Below are 22,741 nucleotides of genomic sequence, written 5' to 3'. Positions count from 1 at the left end.
TCATTTTAACATTCGTGCGACTTTTGGAATTTAGCACGTCGCAGCTTCCATCACTTATATGCGAGCTATTAAATAGCCCGCGATTGTTTCGAAAGTTTAAATTATTCTGAAATTTGATTTGAACTAAACTTCAATGGTCCATGCTTACGTACGTTGAAAGGCGAATTCTCTCGTACTACATGAATTATGCAGATTGTAGAATTATGTTGTCTTAGTCTACTATGAGAGGCCTGTCATAACAGAGTGCGGGGCCACTGCTACTCACGTGCCACGTGGTGCCGTGAAGAGGGAGCTGTCCACCGCGAAATTAGCTTAGGTCTCTCGATGTAATACAAAAATAGCAATTGGAATAAGAACCCGGGTCTACAAGTATAACTTAAAGCAATAGTATGTAGACATATCCGTCTAAAAATCAAACTACCGGAACAACGAGCTTATTCAAAGGATTTTTGACATTTTTGAGTCCCACTAGGTGTTCTTTGTGCCTGACCAACTTTTCCTAACTTTTCCACGTGTCTTGAGGCCACTTTTTACCACCTTCCCTATTAATCAAATAACTTGTGAACATCGTAGAAGGCTGTGGACTCATAGTCATATTGTTATTTGATAACATTTGGTTTGATGGTGACTGTGAGCAGATACGTGGCAGTGCGTAATATTCCGTTAATCTCGACGACCTGTAATAAGATAATGAAGAGCCGTGCCGGCAATTAATTAGTTCATTAATATTACCTACAGAAAGCAAAGTTGCAACATATCCGCATTCCGATCAGGGAGGACTTAAGGGGAGATACACCAAAAACGTTTTTATTCAGAACATCGATTTTATTTTATATTATGGTTAAATAGACAAAAAGAATAAAATTGCCCACCTTCAATATTTTCTAAAAATATTCCCTCATCGAGAAAAAAAAATATTTTTCTTTTTCGAAAATTTTTAAAATTTGGAGAAGTCTGTCACTGTAATACCGATAGTTCGGCCATTTTAAAAGTGTTTTGGCTGTTTTTTTTACTGAACATTACTTACACTCCGTACAAGACAACCCTATAAAAGGATTATATAATTGAACAATAAATGACCAAGTTACAGACCGAACAAGGTGGAAAAAGAAAAATTGGGATTTTTGCCTACCACCAAAGTTGTACATTTTACCACTCGCCCAGGTCATCAGATATCGCTTCAAAAATTCTTGTGAGTGTAGTTGATGATCATGGAAAGCTTTTGGAACAGGATTTCTCTCAATTTTGAGTTTTAAGCTATGAAATGTGGCCTAAACGACTTAGTAAAATTCATCGTAAAAAAGGGCCAAACATGGCAGATTTAAGGCTTAAAATGCTTATTACTCAAAAAGTATCAGTTTTTTTGAAATAATTTTTACAGAATCGTAATCAGCTTGATCAGACGAATCTTTTAGTACCAAATAGGTGATTTTAGAAGACAAATTGTCTTAAATAATTTTCTAGCTCGAACACAAGGGTCCCCCCTTGTATAAATTTTGTACAAATTGTACACATTTTTTTACAAATTTTGTGTCTTTAACTATTATAAATTTGGTACTAAAAGATTCGTCTTACCAAGCTGATTACGATTCTGTAAAAATTATTTCAAAAAAACTGATACTTTTTGAGTAATAAGCATTTTAAGCCTTAAATCTGCCATGTTTGGCCCTTTTTTACGATGAATTTTACTAAGTCGTTTAGGCCACATTTTATAGCTTAAAACTCAAAATTGAGAGAAATCCTGTTCCAAAAAGCTTTCCATGATCATCAACTACACTCACAAGAATTTTTGAAGCGATATCTGATGACCTGGGCGAGTGGTAAAATGTACAACTTTGGTGGTAGGCAAAAATCCCAATTTTTCTTTTTCCACCTTGTTCGGTCTGTAACTTGGTCATTTATTGTTCAATTATATAATCCTTTTATAGGGTTGTCTTGTACGGAGTGTAAGTAATGTTCAGTAAAAAAACAGCCAAAACACTTTTAAAATGGCCGAACTATCGGTATTACAGTGACAGACTTCTCCAAATTTTAAAAATTTTCGAAAAAGAAAAATATTTTTTTTCTCGATGAGGGAATATTTTTAGAAAATATTGAAGGTGGGCAATCTTATTCTTTTTGTCTATTTAACCATAATATAAAATAAAATCGATGTTCGGAGCAAAAACGTTTTTGGTGTATCTCCCCTTAAGAGTATCATATTCGCGACAAGAGAAACACCATTTTCGGATGTGATGAGAGTTCATAATTATAGGACTCCTTAAACTACATTAAATTAATTCCTTCTGTAACGTCCTCAATAACTGTATTCTTGTATTTAGCTTTTTAATTTAATCAAAAGTTCGTATGTGATCAGATCATGGCCTCTCAATACTTCTGCGGCGGAGTGCTAATCCTGCAACAGTGTTTTCTGCAACCTCACCGCTGGCCGACTGCAGGCAATATTAATTAAACAACAAATATTGAATTAATTGTGTAAAGAGTAATTATAATTACAATATAATGCTTTTGGACACGAAGGGAAACACACAACGTAAGGTTGTCACCTCAATAAGTGGCGACCGCTGGCCTTCTACAAGAAAGCAAGTGGCAAATACGGGACTCCTATCATAACCAGAGCTTCATGAGCTGCATGGCAGGTTGCATCTTTAAAGAAATAAATAATAATAATAACAAATAGCAATTAGAATTAGCAGATAACGGCGGGGATGCAAACCAAATATAAACAAACTAAAAACTAACCCAATCTTACGATTGTTTTTTAGGAGTGATTTTTTAAACGTTTTTTGGGTTGTAACCAAAATTAACATCTACATTCTACAATCTACAATCTACCTATATAGATCAAAATTACGTTCGTGGACATAAACTTCAAATACTTGTCGTTCTATTGCCTACTATACTAACTGTATTCATATGCACGATATCTGATCAAGATCATTAGGAAACTGTTACGGTACTAAGTTCGTGAAGTTTAGATTCTGCCACAAATAGGGGAGGAGCTAACCCTCTGACATTAGTCAGAGATCAGTTTGTATGTTAGTTCTGCCATGTGGACCGAAATTACTAACATTGTCGTCCTGTATCATCATATTATGCCGGACGGATGAAGTTTTATTGTCAAACGTTTGACATAATTTGGAGTCACAATATTTCTCATTTCTATATTAATATTTCTCATTTCTGAGGAAAAAAGATCCTGTTACAAAGCTACTACTTCCTTTGTCGGTCTGTTGGTATGTCGGGCTGAGGAGTTTGACACCCCACAATAACATTATAACCTATTTGTATAATATTATGTGAGGTGTAGATTCGCATCTCACTGTGATATCAACAAAAATCGTGTGATGAATTGGACAGCTAATTGAATGATATGTATAAAGATATCCATAGGTATATAGGTATATAGGTACCTGGAGACATGTAGCTGAAGTGATGAGTAGCATTCTGATTTGTTCGGGTCCTCAAGGAAACCAAAAGTAGCTCACGGTAACTCATAGTTACCTACGTGAGCACCACATAGCAAGAGGATCCACTAATTCAACTGTCGTCTGCATCTGACGGTTGAAAATTTGAAATAACTGTTAGCGGGATTATATTATGTAGTGATTAGTTTGCATGCCATTACTCGATGAAAATATGTTTTCAATTCACAATTTGAGTCGTCGAACGATTGTCGTTATCGAAGAGAGTTGTGTTTGATGCCAACTTAATTTTAGTATCAATTATGCGGAGTACTTAAATTAGCCTTCATTAAATCCTTTTCTTAACACAATAACGATACGCACTTTTGGAATCTGAGTAAAGCAGAAATAACAATGTTCGAACACAGCAACGAATTAAATAAATATATCAATGAGCAGACAAAGTCATTAATACGACTGTTAACCAACAAAAAATGAATAGTTTTCAGTTGCATTTCCCGAATGCGCACTTTATCTCTAAAAGCTTAAAAGCAATATGAGCAGCAAAAACTTATATTATTTATTTACAATCACGATATACCCCATATCAATTATTATTATCAAAAGGCGGGTGACAATTATCCAAGAGTTCAAAGTTTTTTGAAATTGGCATTTTCCTTAAAGATAAGAATGTCCTTCATGTCGTAACCAGTCACAGCAAAGTCATTCGAGCCCTGAAACAATTCAATTTCAATTACAATTGATCCATCGATCGGAAAAATCATCTCATTATTTATGGAAACAAGATGTAAACAGAATTATGAAAATTTCACTCATTAATTTTCCATTCATTTGACAAGCTGTGGTGCCAGGGATCAGAGAGGAGTCAGATAACTGAGAAGAGAAAGATCAAACTCTACGACTCACTAGTAGTATCAGTGCTCCTGTACAACTGCTGCTGCTGGGCCGTACCTCAGCATGTTCTAGAGTCTGTAGATGTTGTTCAGAGGAAGCACCTCAAGCGCATCCTACACATCTATTGGCCTAGCTCAATATCTAACAAGGCCCTCTACGCTCGTACCCAGACCAGGCCTCTTTCCGAGAGAGTGGAAAAGGCACGGTGGACAATGCTACGTCATGTTCTACGCAGTGACAACGACACGCCTGCCTACCAGTCTCTGTTATTTGCTACACTAGGATGTCAAACGCTAAAGGGACGAGTGGGTAGACACAGGACTAATTTGTATGATATTATTGTGAAAAAGGACCTATTTAAGAGACAAATTTATTTGAAAAATGAAGATGATTTTACCAACGTAGTGAACTTAGCAAGAGATAGAGTAGGATGGAGGAGTTTATTTACTTTGAGACATATTGAACGAATGAGTCTTCGTAAGCGTAAATAGGCCAGCACTTTGCTGAGCCTCTTTAGGTGCTCTTTTGTTTATAGATGTTATTATAATATATTTGTATTATTTCCCCTTTCAAGCATTGACATAAGATCATTATATCCGATGTTTCACGAATATGTGTTATATCATAAATTCCTTCAGGTAGCAATCGTGTCAAACAATTTCAAAAATTTGCATCTTGAGAAAATGTATTAACTATTAAGTGTTAAATACCTGCAGGAATTGGACACCGCACAGCTGGACGTTGGGAATGGAGAAAGTGTGCTGTAGACATATCTGAGCAAAATTTTAATTATTTTAATTACGGATCGTTAAAAATTAGTATACCAGTAATTATTGATTGAGTATCAAAATAAAAAACAGTTCATACTTTGTTTTAAATAAAATGGCGAATATTCTTACCTCATTCAAGTCCCAAAGATTTACAACAGTGTCTTCTGAAACCGATGCCATCTGAAATGATGATGGTCTTTATTTGAAATCGGCATCAATTCACAACAGTAAAACGTTATTGAACCTGGGTCCATGTTCCCGCTAGGTTAATAGTAAATGACCAGGAACATTATGTTTGGTCTAAAATCATAAAAAGGATATTTTCTTAAGTTCTTACCAATCCACTAGGATTAACGTCCAGGGCATTGATCCAGCGTGCGTGTGCGGTTATCTCCGCTACCAGTGACCCTTCTTGGTGGTTAAATATTCTTATGTGACCTGACCCGTAACCCCCGACAATATAGTCCTTGTAGACACACATTGTAGAACAGGGTGATCTGCGAGATTTAGAGTTAACACTTAGTATTAGCTACTCGTTTAGTATCCTTCATAAAGAATAGGCTGTCAGAATGGGATTAGTAGTGAGAGTCCTTATAAAGTTGTGTTGTATTATTATATACGCTAATCTAACTGCGTATAATGCGATTACACTATTAATTGCACGAGGCGAATCCGAGTTCGATTATTGCAGTTATTTCACGAGGCGCAGCCGAGTGCAATAACTGGTGCAGTTAGATTCGCAGTTAGATTCGCGTATAACTCCACGCTTCTGGTGTTATATAATCGGTGCGATTAGTTTATAATCGCACGGACTGTGTTGTTAGTTGCTCTATTGATTGCTATTGGCCGCTAGGATGGGATGGACCAAGAATCGGCCCAGGATCCCTATTACTCTATTATCTGCAGTTGTGATGATTGTTTGAACGATTTGCTTGCCTGCTGTGGATTTTCAGACCACCCAAGTATCACCCGTTAAATCACCTCTGAAAGCTATTAATATATCACAGTATCTATCAGAAAATCAGTGCGATTAGTTTTGTAATCGCACCGAATATGTTTTCAGTTTCTCTCAAAACAGTGCAATTAGTTTTGTAATCGCACTCCCTGGAAAAAACCGGTGCAATTATGAAAATAATAAGTGGCAGTCTAAGAGGTCAAAAGTGGAGTTATATGTGTACACTGTACTCACCCTGCCCCCTCGAATGTCTTTAGTAAGTCCCAAGAGTCGCCGTTTTGAGACCAGACAAGAACACAGCCGTTATCGTCACTTGTGAAGAGACGTTTACCGTTGTACTGTATGTCACAAATAGGGTTGCTGTGCCCTGAAAAAGTGGCTAAACTAAAACTATTTTATAGCTTACTTTCTCAGCAATGACAAATACCAAATTCAACAATCAACCTGGGTTCATAAAAGTTGGTTGGTATGGGTGCATTGCTTCTTTAATTTCAAGTATAAAAACAAAAGTATGAGATTAAAAAGATATCAAAGTATCAACTTTAGTAATTTCAAAAATACTTTATCAGCTGTATGATACCTGAAAGCCGATGATTACGATGATTTCACTGATTACGATGTTGATGACCTCTATTCTGACTTGATACCGAAAAAAGGCAAAGTTTCACAATTACCTTGGAGTGTATCTGCCCAGGAGAAAGTCCCGGAGTCTTTTTTGAAGATAAGTATCCTGCCAGAAGAAGCCCCGACTGCGACCATGTCGTTACCGATAGAGCTGGCACCTTGGGCAAACACTTCTTCACCTGTGGGTGTACATTGTTATTAGTTGTTGGGGTAACATGACAGTTAACTTTATCAGAAATGTGCTTGCACCGAATCTACCCGAAGGGATTTTTGAGCCCAAAATGTGCCCAAGTTATTTTCATGTGTTCAGAATGGATGAAAAATGGAGGGACTCGTACAGCGTACTCGTATTCGTACTCGTACTCATAGTGGCGGGTGCCATGCTCTAACTTCAAGGAAATAATTTGTTCGACTATATGACATCTGAACTTCAATAATAGATGATTCATATTAATATTGATCATGATTCATCTCAACAAGATTATCCGGAAGCTAGGACGAGACCATACAGCCAGCGAAACGGCATTGCGTGCCACAAAGATTGGGTAAATAAAGCCGCGCAATTTTATACTGGCTGCAGAAAAATGCTTTTTAGTTATAATAAACAATTCGCGCGTTCCTACAATGTTATTTAGGGTTGTGACAAAGCGTGGCAATTGAAAGTAGCCCGTCGGTTGATAAAAGAACCAACTATTGCAGTCTGAGTTCCAACCTCCAATGTTTAAAAATTTGAGGAAAAATAATATCTAACTGTGCTCCGGTTAACGTTGAGAATCCAAATCGTAGAATATTACTATGTAAATATGTAGTGATCATCTAATTTGTGATTATACATTCGAGGATAAATTTCGACTACTTAAAGTTTTCATCCGTTCCCAGTTTAATAATATTATTCTTAGCCCAAAATTGCAGATTTCCAAAAACAATTAACACCGGTAAATCTAAGCCACAACTACAACAGCAATCCCCGGAAGCAATGGTATTTCCACAACCCGCAGCTGTAATTCTTTGCGCCATCTTCCGTGATTTGACTAAAATAATCTTTTAATTTATTGTTTGAGATGATCGGTTACGTTTTATTCCTGCTCTTTCCCCAATATTTGATCTGTGATAAAATCGACTACGATCCTTCAAATGAGACGGTGGAATGTTACTCTTGTGATACTGCAGAATATGAGTCGGAGTGCCAGATTAAATTGAGATGTCTTTCAGGCCAGGTTCGTGAGATGTTCTGGATTTTTCTACAGATTTGTAAATTTGCATCAACATTTTATAAGATTTTGGAAAGTATAAAAACACTCGTTCTACTTCGCAGGTGTGTTTCAGTAGAACCTATCACCACGTCAGTAACAGAGAGGATCTTAGTGAACGGTATTTGGTGGATAAAGGCTGCACTTGGAACACTACAAGCGGGCGATTGCACCTGTGTGAACCGTTCATGAAACCATGCGAGAGATACATGTGCGAAAAGAGCTTGTGTAATTATAAGACAAACAGTGGGAGTCGCAGTGTTTTAGATAAAACAATATTTCTTCCTTTTTTCGGTTTACTTTATACTACTACTATGATTCAAATAATGTAATATAAAGATAATGGTTTAAACAATAACAAATTATTTGTATTTCTTTAACTGAAGGAACTAAAGCTGCTACGAGCAGTAACTATAAACTCGATTCTAATTAATTGTCCGGTATTAAGAGCAACAGTTGATTTAAACCTTGACCAGGATATAGGCCGTCATATTATACACTATGTCATGTGTTTGTGAAGCACACATACATTGATTGTTTTGTCTTGTTATACATCACCGTGTTGCACACTTTGTACATGCCTGACATAACAGTTTACCTAGAACATACTTGTGTTATGACTAATAGTTTAGCTTAGTTCTTATACTTAAGTTCCGTTTCCTGTTAAAGAACCACGTGGAACCTACTAACTGATGAGATGAAGTTTCAGTACAGACTGTATCTGTTAGCCACTCTCCTGTTCCTGTGTCTAACAACTCTCTGTTTGTGGTTGGAGTACCGCACTCTCCTCCTCACTAAAAACCATCCTAAAACCAGCTTCTCAGAAGAGCCGCGAGACTTCGTCAAGCTCTCTAACTTCACTTCAGATGTGGTTTACCAACCTCCACTACCCAACAAACCTCACTATAAGCTGGTTGTAGTGTCCCTGTCTGCAGCAGCGTACTACAAGCGGCGCAGTGCTGTTCGCTCATCATGGCTCACTCGTCTCAAGTCTTGGAATTTAAACCGAGATTTTGATCAAGCCAGAGCAATACATTTCTTTATATGTTTCACTCCGAAGACGAACCGTGTGAAGGATGATCTGAGGTTAGAGGCGGAGCAGTATGGAGACATTGTTATCTTTTCAGACCAAGACAAGTATTCTCAGTTACCAATACTGACTCTCACAGCATTGGACTGGGTGCACTCTCAGTTCACGTACGATTACATCCTCAAGACAGATGATGACTCGATCATTAATGTGGATGAGGTAAGGAAACAAGTTTGAGGCATACTGTTGGGAAATGAACAAAAATCAGATTAAGCTGGCATTTAGATTCAACTAAAATATTTTATATTAATAAACGTCAGGTAATAAAGCAGCTTGAAGGTAAGTCACGTGATATTTTCGGAGGTAGGATCTACAAACACAGACGACCAGGAAGTGATAAGGAGAAGGAGTGGGTAGCACAGTATCATGAGGGTAACAGTGAGGTTAGTTTGTCTATAGGTGTGGTGTGGTGCACTGGAAATGTATTGAGCTTATACCACTTGATACCCTAGTCCGATTCAATTTCTTTAAAACTTACATGTTATTTGGTTTATTTAAGTAAAACCAATACACCCACACCAGGAATACAGAGAGTTCACCCCGGGAGCGGGATACATCCTAGGAATAGACCTGGTACCACGTGTTCTAACGTACTCTTCGCACGTGGATCTAACTAGTGCAGAGGATGTGTATATGGGGGAGGTTGTGGGGCAGCTGGGGGTTCAGATAACCCCCCTTACGGGGGTCTACCCCATCTGGCAAGAGTTCTGTAATCAGTCAGGGGAAGGGATTACTCCCCACTGGACTGTCATACACTGGCTCGACCCCCCTCGAATGGTAAATAGTATTTTCCACTTTTATTTGGATAATATTAGGTATTTTAATACATTTTGTGGTTATCGGGACGTGCTTTTAACTTATTACGCTACAGGTTCGATTTTGGGAGCGATTGAAGAAGGATCTTGGTGGATGTAGTAAAACAGACAGAACAAGAGCAGAGCAACAAACTAAAAAGGGAGCATTCTCAAGAAACTAAAATACTCCAGCTTCCATAATCCACCTATACCAACATTAATCTATATTAACCGTGTGCTTGAACAGCTGTACGTAAAATGTAATTTTCAGAGCTGAGAAATTATGCTATACATGCATGTAAAAGTATGATCATCATCACAGATGATTTTATGGATTTGTTGTCGTTGTCTAATGTCTATAGCTCTTACATTATTGACTAAGGTAGCTCTCATTGCAATAATGAAACTTCTTCAGATTATAATGACACTTATTTACAAAACACTGCTATAATAATAGCATTTTATTAAAATAACTGATTTACTAAGCTGACCTGGTTTTGAAGGGTCAGCGGGAAGAGGGTGGAACAGAAGCAGCCTCTGATCAGTAGCGTTGTGTATTTGTATACCGTGGAATGTGCAGAGTATGAGGTACAGGTTACCAGACAGAGCCACAAACTTTGCCTGTGCGTTTGGGGAAGTAGTGGTTAGAATTTAGTGGTTAGGGTTTAGAGCTGTGAGATTGGATTTTATAGAGAAGATGTACTAATGAAACGTGATGATTTTTCAAGATTATAAGTTCTATACTGTTATGATATTTTTTAAGTATGTAGAATGAATCAATTTGTTCCTAAAAGATAACTATTTCTGTTGACTGAATCATTACAAGATAGCTGATAAAAGTGTTTAAATTAAGACCTGTATAATAGGTTTGGCGTGGGAGCATTCCTTTCCCTGCATCTGTTTCTGCATCGTCCCACCAGATTTAGCTGCAATTATGAAATAAAATGGAAAAAATACAAAACCAAAACTTCAGTAACTTAGGCTGTTGAAAAAATAAAAACATGACGTGCAAATAGAGGAACAACTACTAAGTACTTACCCACGATAATGTTGACGAGGCCTCTAGAAGTTACAACATAGTGCATGGTACCACTGTGACCCCACGCTGAGAGATTGTTGGGGAACAGGGATGTACTTTCCTTCATTGTTATGGGTACATCTGGTATGTAGGGCTCCTCCTCCATGGCTAAGGCTGTAATTGTCAGGCTGTTTGGATTATATTGTTATCGTTGTTTTACAAGACTAATTACTAAGATTTAAGCAAGTATGTTTAAAGTCGGGTAAAGTAAGTACTTATTTCAATAAAACGACTGAACTTGGTAAATAAAATATTTTATTTCTACGACATGATGGTGAGATACCTTATGATAGTACAATATGTATAGTACAATATGTACACAGATCAATATTAGCTATTTACAGATTGCCGATCGGTTACAATTCTCACTTTGTGGTCAAATACCCAGTCAAATTCTGTCAAAATATTTAAAGTAACCTCTGATATCAGATTAAAACATTCCCGAGTCAATACACTCATGCTCTCGCGCAAAATATGAATTTAAAGCTTTAGTCATAGCTCCAAAATATAAACAGTCTGTAAATCCACTGCACTGAACATCATTCTTTACTGAAGGTTAGTTTACTCCATCGCTTGATGATGCTCTGTTCAGTGGATATATTGCTAGCTAATCGAGACAGTGAGGGTTCCAGCGTCGTTCTCATCGACTCTAGACGCTTTCTGGCTTTAGAGAATGTCTCAATAGCATCCAGTAGAGCCATTTGAACCCCTGGTCGACCGTATTTATCCTGGGTATTGTTTGAAGTTTAAAATTACCAAAAAGAAATCATTATGACGTCAATCCTCCAATCTTTTGTAAGTAACAGGTTGAGTTCAATGAAGCTGACAAGTATGTAAAATGTATTTTAAACAAACCTTGAGCGCGACACGTTTGTATTTCTGATTGTCCTCAGTGAAGGAAGGCATGGTTTGTTTGACGATGTTCACCCTTACTTCCACAGTGCCACTACTGACCGTCTTAAATCCAAACTTTCCCAGCAATGTACTCTGATCTGAGAAATGATTGGTGTTTTAAAGTAACTTTCCTGTAACAGATAATTATAATTATAATTATGAATTAAAACACAAACGATAAAAACAGCCATGGCAAGGTATAACAAAGACTGAACCAAATACCAAGGCTCTGGAGATATGACCACGTGAAAGCCACGTGACTACCTCTGCAACTGACCGGGATGAGAGTTGTAGTTGCTAGGAACGTGAGTGTATCTCACATCACTCAGCTCCGGAGTGCCTCCAACAAAGAACCTCCGGAGTTTTGTGGTGTTGTCTGGTCCCTCCGGTCTCCAGGTGTTGAGAGTGTGGGTGTGGCACCCGGTGGTGTTGGGCAGGGTCAGGTACCCGTACCCTTCCAGTCTGACCCGGTCCCAGCTGTCCACGCTGCGTACCTGCCGGGGTCCTGTCTTAGTTTATACTAGATTAGTATCGTTACAGTTTGATGGGATCAATGCTGGGGTTAGCAACATTACCCTCTCAGTGACAGTATATTCACAGGTTGTTGAGGATGAGATCGGTAAGCCATAGCAGAAGGACATCACACTTCACAAGATCTCCTGCCATCCGGAATCTGTGAAGACTAACACCGTGATAAACCTCTACAGAAAAGCGGACAGATCTCTTCAGGACCTCAGGAAAGAGAACATTTATTCAATATTTTAGACCGTCTCATGAGAGCACCTAAGATATGCTAAATTTTCTCTTACTCCTTCCAATATTAGTCAAGCTTTTGCGATTCATTACAATTGTAGTCAAGTAGGACTAGGGTCTATTTATTAGGGTCTAGTGTTAAGTTAGGTTTTTATTACAGTTTATCATAAGTTAAATAGTTAATTCTTAGTAGTCCGTAAGGTTAAAGTAATTTCGTAGCTTTTGTATTGCAGCATCTTTTAGAGCCCTTTTAGTGCAGGACGCAGGTTACATTCATTTAAATTTTAGTTGCACTTATCTTTACAACACTTATCTTACAGCTGCAGTGCGTGTAAGTGTGCGGATGGCAAGAATTTTCTGTAGTCACGCGTGAATACAGAATGAGTCACGCACTTCGGCAGCCTATTTATCAGACACACTTCTGATAGAACCAAATTGTAGAGACACACTTCTCTCCTTTTCTGTTCTTGATATCAGGACACAATTCCCGATCGTTTAATACTAGTGAGTGTAGACTGTCATAGTTAGGAACGCCCACTTTCTCGCCAAATGGATTCTAGGGGTCAGAATCCAATTGAGAATTTGAGATCTTGAAAACGGAAAGCACACAGCTAGAAGAAAGATTGCAGAGGCAATGCTGATTTGAAGCTCAAACCCAGCATTAACAAGAGGGATGAGTTAGAAACCATTAAAAGTTTTTTAGTTAAAAGTATATAATAACTGGGTGCAACATAATTTATACTTTGCAGACAGGGGAGCGTCTACACATGTAGTGATATTCAGTGACATTTATAGGTTTGATTACTTTATTCAGTACTGGGGCCACCTCTCAAACACGCACACTTCCGCCTCGCATTTAACACACTACCTCTACTCCTCAATCAAACCATATTTGGCTCCCACGTTTCGCACTTCTCATTGGTCAATGCCATTCCCGCCATTTCGCGTCACACTAGATACATACCTACACACTTCACATCATCTACCTTGTTCACCGTTGTAGCATTCTACGCTTTTGTAATCATGTGTAGTATATTTAGTCTTGTAGTATTTCTAGGAGTGTACGTTATTGCTATAAAAGTTTGTCGTCGTATCAAATAATTTTTTTATGACTTTTTGTATCGCATTTTTGGATAAATAAAAGTTTATTGAATTAAAAATAATTGTGCACTAATTTTGCCTCAAATTTATGATTTTTATGTTTTGAATTTTTGATAGAAATATTTTTAGATCATGAATACGATGTTGTCACATGGAAACGTTGAATAATTCCTTTCCTGATAAGAGCCTTTTCCTTGTCGCATCAAACGGGATCAATAGAAATTTACCTAAGAAAACATTTCGAAACTATGCGATTCATAAACAATATTCCAATCCGGATTTTGCATATCTTCTTAATATTCGTATTTAATCATTATTCCAGAGACAAATGATGTAATCTTTTAAGCGATTTAATTTTCTCAGTGAGTAGATCATGTCCTTCGCAGCTGTCTTATCTCGAGCATCATTGCTTAACAGTAGAGTTTTGCAACAGGGAACTGCACTACCAGAGTTCCACGGTCTACTTCCAGCTCCAGTATTCATCTCTCTTGTTTTGACTGCAATGGTTAGACACGTCGCAACACTTTTTTCTTTCAGTCAGACCCACACGGTGAGTACCTCAGTCTTGTAAAAATTGCAATTTTAGAGTCTTAGGAGCGCGTCAAATCTTAGGGCTTTAGGGGCGCACCAAATCGTCGTTTGAATGTGGGACAATTTCGAAAAACTTAACTACGGTGCTAGCAAAACTGTGCGTTTTGCTCTAGAAACACACTTTTTTAGAGATTTTACCGGCGTATCCTCTAAATCATCTAATTTGTTCAATTTTAGGGAGGGGCGAAAAGGGGAGGGGGCGCCAACAGGGGGGCACTTTTTCAGCAGGGGGGGGGAGGCGCCAAGGACCTTTACCGATAGTTGAAATTCGACATCTAGCGTCATCTAGCGTCATCTAGATCGTCATCTAGCGTCATCTAGCGTCATCTAGCGTCATCTAGCGTCATCGCTAATTGCGTGGCACCTTCCCAATGTAGCCATCTAGCACTAGATATCGCTAGATGACGCTAGATGACGCTAGATGACGCTAGATGACGCTATATGACGCTAGTTTAACGCTAGTTATGACAGCTACTGCTAGCGCTATTTGCACAGAATTTCTGGCCTTTTTGTGGGCGACGGTAACACGACATCTGTCCGACAGCGACATCTGTCCGACAGCACTATTTTCTTGTGTTTGAAGTGATATCTCAAATTTGGCACATAGAAATTCACCCAAGATCTAGAAAGTTTCAAGAAAATCGTATCGTTGGATCTCCAGATATATGCCTTGGAACCACTGCAAAGCACCGAATTGGAGATATTTGTGTGTTTAAGGTGATATCTCAAATTTGGCACATAGAAATTCGCTCAAACTTACACAGATTATCCGTCCTATAACCACCATACTTTATAGAAAGTTTCAAGAAAATCGTAAGGTAGGATCCGACATAAACTATTATCCGAATAACCTATTTTCTGAGTCCGACAGATGTCGCTGTCGGACAGATGTCGCCCAATCAAACTCTAATAGTAACTCTCTAACCCTATTATACCTCGCGACATATAGCGCTAGATAGCGCTAGCAATAGTTTATGGCGGATCCTACCGTACGATTTTCTTGAAACTTTTCAGGTATAATAGGGTTAGAGAGTTACTACTATTACTACTACTATGTCGGAACTAAGTCCGATCTACGCCAGATAACGCCCTCCATATATCCCTGTCCCGCATCAGGGTTCACAGTTCCTCTTTAGAGTTTGTCCCAACTTCCTTCAGTAACATAAACAAGTAGCTTGTTAGAGAGTTAGAGTAAGGGTAAGGGCATAATATGGATTGGATAGTTTCGGGATTAATGTTACTGCTACTGTTAGGGTTAGGGTTAATATTAGGGGTTTTGTAAAACCGTTTTGTTCGGCTGCAAACACCAATACCATGAAAACCAATGTCAAATTATTAAAAGCCAGCGCCGAGACATTTAGCGTGAACTGTCGCAAACCGACATTTAGCGCTATCTAGCGCTAAATGTCGCCACGTCAGATGTCGTCAGATGTTGTCTGATGTCGTGACGAAATATAGCGCTAGATGTCGCCTACAAAAAGGCCAGAAATTCTATGCAAATAGCGCTAGCTGTCGCCTGGCGACATTGTCGCGTAACTAGCGTTAAATGACGCTAGATAGCGTCATATAACGTCATTTAGCGTCATCTAGCGTCATCTAGATGACGCTAGATGACGCTAGATGACGCTAGATGACGCTAGATGACGCTAGATGACGCTAGATGACGCTAGATGACGCTAGATGACGCTAGATGCCGAATTTAAACAATCGGTAAATTAGGTCCGGCGCCAACAGGCAACGATACGACACTGCGGTACCCTTGTGCAATCCTAACGGCACCCTAGGTCAGGGACCGCTAAGGGTACCGTTACTGGCTACTGCTAGGGTGCACATTTGAGTGATTTGGAACATTACTCTTCTTTTTCAGGAACCACCTCGGTACCAGTTACTTTAGCCAGTAATTTAATTAGGTCTGTTTTAAAGTTGATCGATGTGCTTATCTCGGTTGTTATACGATAAGGTTTAAGTAACTTCAGATAGACAAGACGTCCTCTGAAATATCTGCAAATATCACGTGACTGTATAATACTGCAACCAGAGATGGGCTGGGGGAAAACCTAAACCAGTGAAGTACCCCGGTTGTTGAGAACTCAGCTTATTGACATCAAAACCATCTGTTAATCAGTGACGTTTCTTCAGTAAAAGTTTACATTAAAACCCGTTTTACGCTCTGAATTTTCTCAATTCTTTTTTGCTGCCCAGTTTAATAAGGTAACGTCATCAAGAAGTTTTTGGTTCTTAGGAGCGTCGTAATCTTCTTTTCTCAATTTTGTTTGCCACTGTTTTGGGTTTTAAAACGGCTTGTCAGATGAAGACTGAAATGAAACCTGTACCTCGTCGTAGCTTCCCGGCTGGTACTGATAAACTGGTTTATGCAGAGCACAGGGCTCCAGGGTAAGTTAAAGTAAGATCTAAGTCAACGTAATAATGGAATCGTATAAGAGAAAGGGGAGGTTACATACGACTTACGACCTTCATACCTTCATCCAGGCTTGCTAGTAATTTTCGAACAAACCACTTTGTCAGTAATATAATATATATAATAATAGTATAATAATATAATTCTCAGGTACATTTCAACATTCCATAATCCATAAAATTGATCGACTTTATGTATTTCAGGCAGAGCAGCGAGGCTGTGAATGTAAAGTACGCTTACATCAAAGTGCAGGGAGGGGGTGAACAAGTGAAAAGCACCGCGCAGCAACACGTGCAGAATAACGGACGACTGCACGTGCAAGACAACGACGACTGGGTGTACCTGATTGTTAGTTCCTGGAAAGAGGAACAGTACATTAAAGTTCCTGTTTCCCCCGCTAGATACTCTACCAAGGCAGATAAGACCGCTGATTGTTCAAAGTGACACTATCCAGAAACGATTTAAAACTCTAACGATCTAAAAAAAAGTCTTATATATTTTGAACCGTGTGAACAAAGTGTGAACAATGTGTGAACAAAGTGTGAACAAATTGTGAACAAAGTGTAAGTGTGAACAAACCTCAACAAAAAGTCTAGGTCGCCCGCCCATTTCTTCGTCTTTACTTGTGCTATTGAAAAGTGTCAGTTCAAAAGGGTGGTTGAAGTGTGCAATCTGTCCCGACTTTGTTTCTCTGATGATACTACGTTGAGTTAGCCCTGCGAGTTATTAAGTTACATTAATTGTATATTTGTGATGATAGTGATAAATATAAATAATAAATAATAAATAATTGCTTAAATGCTACGAAATTTGACTGAATAGATTTTGCCTTTGTTAAAATTTTTACGTCTGAGTTAATAAATTATGATGATTATTATATATATGAATTTTACTTGATAGAGTGCTTATATTAAAGTTAAATGTTTTTACAGGCTCTAATGATGTAGTTTTACAAAGATTTCAAGCATTACGTTGTGTGTTTTCCTTCGTGTCCAAAAGCATGATATTGATAAACCATTTTCTCAGAAAGAATACCAGAATTTGATAAATTTTCTCTACTTTATGATCGACTGTACACAGTGTTACTTGTTAACCCAAAAAAGTTAAAATAACAATATAAAAGTAGAAAATAAGTAACCTCTCATCTCGACATCCTCCTCCACACACCAACCAAGCGGCAGATCGAAACTGTAATTAACAAACAGATTATCAGCATCAAACCCTACTGCACGTGCAATCTCCCCGAACACATGCACGCGCTCTGCGCCCTCTTGAGGCGGGTCAGTGAAGCTGGTTCCCACCATGTTGTGTAACATTGAGGCGTGGCGGGAGAACAGCTCCTCCAGCACCTCGTGCTCGCGGACCTTATCCTTATCACTAAACTCCTGAACCACCTGCTCCACTGTGTACTCCCAAACGTCTCCGTCACTGTTCTCTATTGAGTGCGCGTCACCGCTATTCAAGGGCGGTGTTACACTCAGCACGTGGTTGGTGTCCATGGTAACGGCGCAGAGGACTGCTTCATCCTCCACTCTGGGCAGACCTCGGGGTCTGCCAATATCTGCCATTATGTACATCCGCTGGGCAGCAACCAATTGAACCTGATAACATGATATTGGTGTTACCACCCGACAATCTGTATTCTATTATATAATTAGAACAATAAGATAATATATTATGTATTTTTGATTATTATGTTATAATAATCATCGGTAACATAATCAGGTGACAATGTGATGGTATGTATTCTAGAACGTTCAAGAGAGGTCTAGTGGAATTGCAATTTTGTTATTCAATCCCTCGAAATAATTGTTCAGGGAAACATCTGTAAAATTCATAAGCCTTAAACCGTAATTAATATATTGGTGCGATAACAGCATTATTTTACTAATCTTCATGTTAAACAGGCCCTGTTCAGTTGTATACACCCGTTTTTGTTTTAATACTCATCATTCAAGATGTTGTATATAACAATTATTTTCATAGTTGTAAAGTGTATCGTAGCTCAAGATGAAACCGAAATATTTTCACTAAATCAGTTATCGGATGATACTGGCTTGAGTTCACTTGGAAACAAATTGATGCAATCGCTCGTACTTCGAGAGAAAACGATAGAGATGCAGGAGGAAGCACAAAAGTTGAAGGGCCAAGCCTATGATCTGATACACGAAGCTTTGGTGATAAAAGAAGAGGCTTTGGAAATCAGAGAAGCAGCGTTTAATGTGAGGATGGAGTGGGAAACTAGCATAAAAGAATCTCTGGCATTACTGAAGCACCAAGGTTTCTCTACTAACAGTCGTCTTGAGGCGATGAACATCTCCCTTGACAACATCACAGCTCGACTTGACGAAATCAAGGTAAAGTTTAGCAAACCGCAAGAAGGTCTGGAACAAGTCTGGTTGCAAGCTCTTGGGAACGCATCAGCTGAACTGAAAGAAGATCTGCAAGGAAAAATAGAATGGTTGGGGCAAGATCTCAAAGACAACGTAACAGCTCGACTTGACGAAATCGAGGCTATCAAAGTAAAGATAGAATCGAACAAGGATTTGATTGCTGGTATCCAAACTAAAGTAGAAGCGAACGGAGTGTTAACTGAGAATATCAAGACTCGTCAAGAACTTATGATGACCGAAGTTAGACTGATATCACTCCATAAGATGTCAGATCAGACCTCAGTTGATGTACAGGGTGGGCCAAAAGTCAGTACCCATACGTTGGCCTTAATAGCTCCGCCGTGTTTTATATTTGAGAGCTGTTGCTTTGCAGATGGCATACTGTACTTACTGGTTCGAGGAGTCTGTTGTCAAAATTTGAAAATTCGAATATTTTAGACCACGCCCATTCAATATTAAAACACCTATATTGTTTTCTCTGAACATGCTGAACGCCTAATTTTGTCAGAGACGGTAGATTATCAAATGTTGCATATGATCTGAAAACATGAGGCAAAACAGATTAGAAATGACAAAGTTATCAAGCATTTTCTGTATCTCGTTAACAAAATTGACTGGGTGATTATGTGACAGCGTGACACACCAACTTAATTGGGTACCCTAAACAATTCCCATAATGTTTAACGGGTAGTTAACGGGGTCACCTTATCACGTGATTAGGTAAACCAATCACCTGATCACACGTAATGAATAAACTCGTTGTACATGGTAAGGGTGGTCATGGTAGCGCCCTGGCTGTTGATGGTCAGTTGGTATCTAACTTATGGTCACCCAACAGTCATGTTCGAAGCTTTGCCCATACTAGCAATGGACATAACCAAAAGATTTGGATTAATCTCGGTGCTCTGTTTAGGATCTTCCGCATAACAATATGGAATGCAAGGCACGGCCAGTTGCAACGTCTCATCGGAGTAAAAATCTATGCTGACGATAAAGTGATTGGAGTTGTTGCAGGTGCTGAGAATATTTATGACTTCAAAGTTGCAGACAATGATCCTACGTACGCTAAAACAGTGACGCTGCATCAAGAACGGAACGATTTTGTGCATGTGAGTGAGATTCAAGTTTGGGGAATCGGTCCTTTCTCTGAGGACGATAAATTTGCGTAGACAATCCTAGATATAATATTCGTTGTGAACAATAACATTCCAAAGAAATATTCTTCAGAAAAGAAAAGGGGTTCCAATTTTTATCGAATAGAATTATAATACGGATTATTTTAATTTTTGAATGTTTTTAAGTCAAGTCGAGTTATCATTTTTGTGAACGATAGTAGAAAACTATCAAAATACGATAACTAAGTTACACGTATAATCTGTGATGATAACTATTATATCATATTAGATAATACGAGAAAGGGGACTAGATTGCTGGTGTTAACTTTAAGGAACCTTGCAACTTAATTTCTAAAGTAAAATTAAAAGAGCAAGTTGAGTAGTTAAACTTACATGATTAGATTTCCTGTTGACATCACTGGAAGGAACTTGAACTGGGTGCTGTAAGGGTGTGTAGTTTTGTTTCCGACCCGCTGGTCTCGCTTGTCTCATCTGGTATTAAACGGAAATTCACATATTATTATATATATTATATATGCGAATGAAGGCATAATTTACAGTTTTTTCAAAGTAAAATCAGTAATTGAGGGATAAATATTATGCCTGTTAAGTTGAATACCCGAATAATCAAGGTTAAGTAAATAGAGATTTAACCTAGTATTAAGTAACCAAAGAAAATATCAATAAAGACCTTGTGCTCAAGATAAGATAAAGCCTGGGAGGTTCTGGAAGTAAGAGGTATGTTTTCCTTATCACTAACAGCCGGGTCCTCTTCTACGCAGGTGTAGATACGGCGGTGGTGGAACTCGTTACGTTCCCTCATCCCTTCAATCACCCTGAAGTAATACACATTTAGTATATTTTGTCAGTGCAATTTTACCTATTTATTAACCATCACCTTGGATTTAAAAGTAAGTTTTAGGTGAATGCAGTTAGTTTTTACCAGGTTGCTTACTATGAAAATCTGTTTATTTGAGAGCTTCAAAATTCTTTAAACAATATCAGCGATTATAATGCAATCGATGATATTTACCCAGCTCAGCTCAGCACGCGAAAGTTAGAATTGTTACTCTTGGACTAATTATACATTTTAACTTATTAAAAGGTGACAAAACTACGTACTCATGGTAGTGCCTCTCTCTAACAGTATTACAGTTGATAGCATCTCCATAAAGCTCTATCTCTCTCTGACTCAAGATCTTCTCCTGCCAGGATACGGTCGCTTCTTCAGTGGCACCTGCTTCTTCGTTACGAGGCATTAGTTCTATATCCTGACCTGAGGTAGTAACAGTAGTATTAGGGTTATGGTGCAAACAATAGGTACCTTGCACCATATAATCACACTGTATTACATTTTGGAGGTACAAATTTCATTGGTAAAGATGCCCAAACAAATTTGGGTAGAGGAAAACTGATATCTTTTATTTGGTAACAGATTTACCGGTAGATGCAGGATTAGCAAATGTCTCTGCTATGTTCCCCAGCACAGATGTCGATGTTATTCGTTTTAATCGTACTTTTACCCTCAAATTGCTGACTGGGTCATGGGAAATGTGACGTGACGTTACCATTGCCATCCTAAAAGAGTTTGTTATAATCATTTTTTGGTTGGGGATTTCTTAAGGATTGTTGGGATGATAATAGGGGTCCTTGGGTTTAGGTTGAGTGATTATGGAACAATAATGTACAGTGGATACTCAGGATAGACACAAAAATGAAGTATTATACATGATCCATGGCCATGTATAAATTAATATAATATTCATTGTTACAACAACAGAGCTAAAGTGACTTGATTGCAATCTGCTGATGAATAATGATCTAGAATACATGTCTTCAGTTGCTACGTTAACTCTCTTCTTTGATTACATTGATTATGTTAGTTAAGCAATTATATATTGTCATTTATAATAGTCTATCATATTACACTGTATTGTTATTAATATTCACTTCATATCTGGTAGAGAGAGCCGCTCTGACAAACAGAAAATTGTAGTTTCAATGTTTATTGCCGATCTCATTCCATATGCATCGAAGCTTGCAGAATTTGAAACTAATTCAAAAGCCCACACGATTAGCTATTTTCCCACGAGCTGAAGGTCTTTGTCGTTATTGATTCTTCACAGACGCTATGTATTTTAATCAGTACGATCCTGGTATTGTCAGTGCAATTGGCATTAATCGCTTTGTTATTTTATGGAGCAGGTAGACACTAACCTTAAATCAACATGAGGAAAAACCCAAAAATAACTATCCTTTCTACTTAAACAATTCAACATTTAAATTGATGAATATTGATGTCCTTACAATCTATATCACAAGTCAAACATTCCAATCTTATCTCAGGGCTGAATACCCCAACACCAATTGATAAAGCCTTCAAACCTATAAGCTGGGTGAACATCATCAAGGGGGGCAACGGGCAACTAACGGTGGACTGGCAACCCCTTATAACCGTCCTAGTGCGTACGGACAGATAAACGAGAGTGTGTACCCACAAACAGGCTGGGTCAACTTCCCTGACCACAGGAAGTTTAATATGTGGTATTATCCTGAAGAGGGAGCTGTCTACTGGGATGCTCCTAAAGGAGGGAC

General features: G+C 38.3%; 2 protein-coding genes across 3 annotated transcripts; both read right to left on the bottom strand.

Annotated features, from left to right (window-relative positions):
* Positions 1 to 3,788: 3,788 nt before the first annotated feature.
* Positions 3,789 to 11,004, bottom strand: LOC134821211 (WD repeat-containing protein 54-like). 2 transcript variants are annotated; one of them, XM_063831916.1, is made up of 9 exons: positions 10,842 to 11,004; positions 10,658 to 10,728; positions 10,294 to 10,423; positions 6,719 to 6,847; positions 6,279 to 6,411; positions 5,427 to 5,586; positions 5,219 to 5,269; positions 5,030 to 5,092; positions 3,789 to 4,138 (listed from the first exon to the last, which is right to left on the bottom strand). In XM_063831916.1, exons 1-9 carry the CDS (start codon positions 10,984 to 10,986, stop codon positions 4,055 to 4,057), a joined length of 966 nt encoding a protein of 321 aa, XP_063687986.1. In that variant the 5' UTR covers positions 10,987 to 11,004; the 3' UTR covers positions 3,789 to 4,054. The 2 variants fall into 2 exon arrangements, with proteins under 2 accessions (XP_063687986.1, XP_063687980.1); XM_063831910.1 differs by having other exon boundaries at positions 3,904 to 4,138; positions 6,279 to 6,423.
* A 115-nt stretch (positions 11,005 to 11,119) lies between these two features.
* LOC134816350 (tectonic-like complex member MKS1) lies at positions 11,120 to 21,736 on the bottom strand. The gene is made up of 9 exons (XM_063825158.1): positions 21,588 to 21,736; positions 21,269 to 21,422; positions 20,838 to 20,982; positions 20,540 to 20,638; positions 17,777 to 18,239; positions 17,218 to 17,354; positions 12,052 to 12,268; positions 11,736 to 11,872; positions 11,120 to 11,608 (listed from the first exon to the last, which is right to left on the bottom strand). The coding sequence occupies exons 1-9, from the start codon at positions 21,721 to 21,723 to the stop codon at positions 11,420 to 11,422; spliced, it is 1,677 nt and encodes a 558-aa protein (XP_063681228.1). The 5' UTR covers positions 21,724 to 21,736; the 3' UTR covers positions 11,120 to 11,419.
* Between the last annotated feature and the right edge of the window lie 1,005 nt (positions 21,737 to 22,741).

The sequence above is a fragment of the Bolinopsis microptera genome, chromosome 1 (assembly GCF_026151205.1).
Source record: "Bolinopsis microptera isolate Bmic1 chromosome 1, MBARI_Bmic_1.0, whole genome shotgun sequence".
NCBI classification, from domain to species: domain Eukaryota; kingdom Metazoa; phylum Ctenophora; class Tentaculata; order Lobata; family Bolinopsidae; genus Bolinopsis; species Bolinopsis microptera.
The sequence above is the reverse complement of the archived record's forward strand: the minus strand, read 5'-3'. Positions and strand labels throughout refer to the sequence as shown.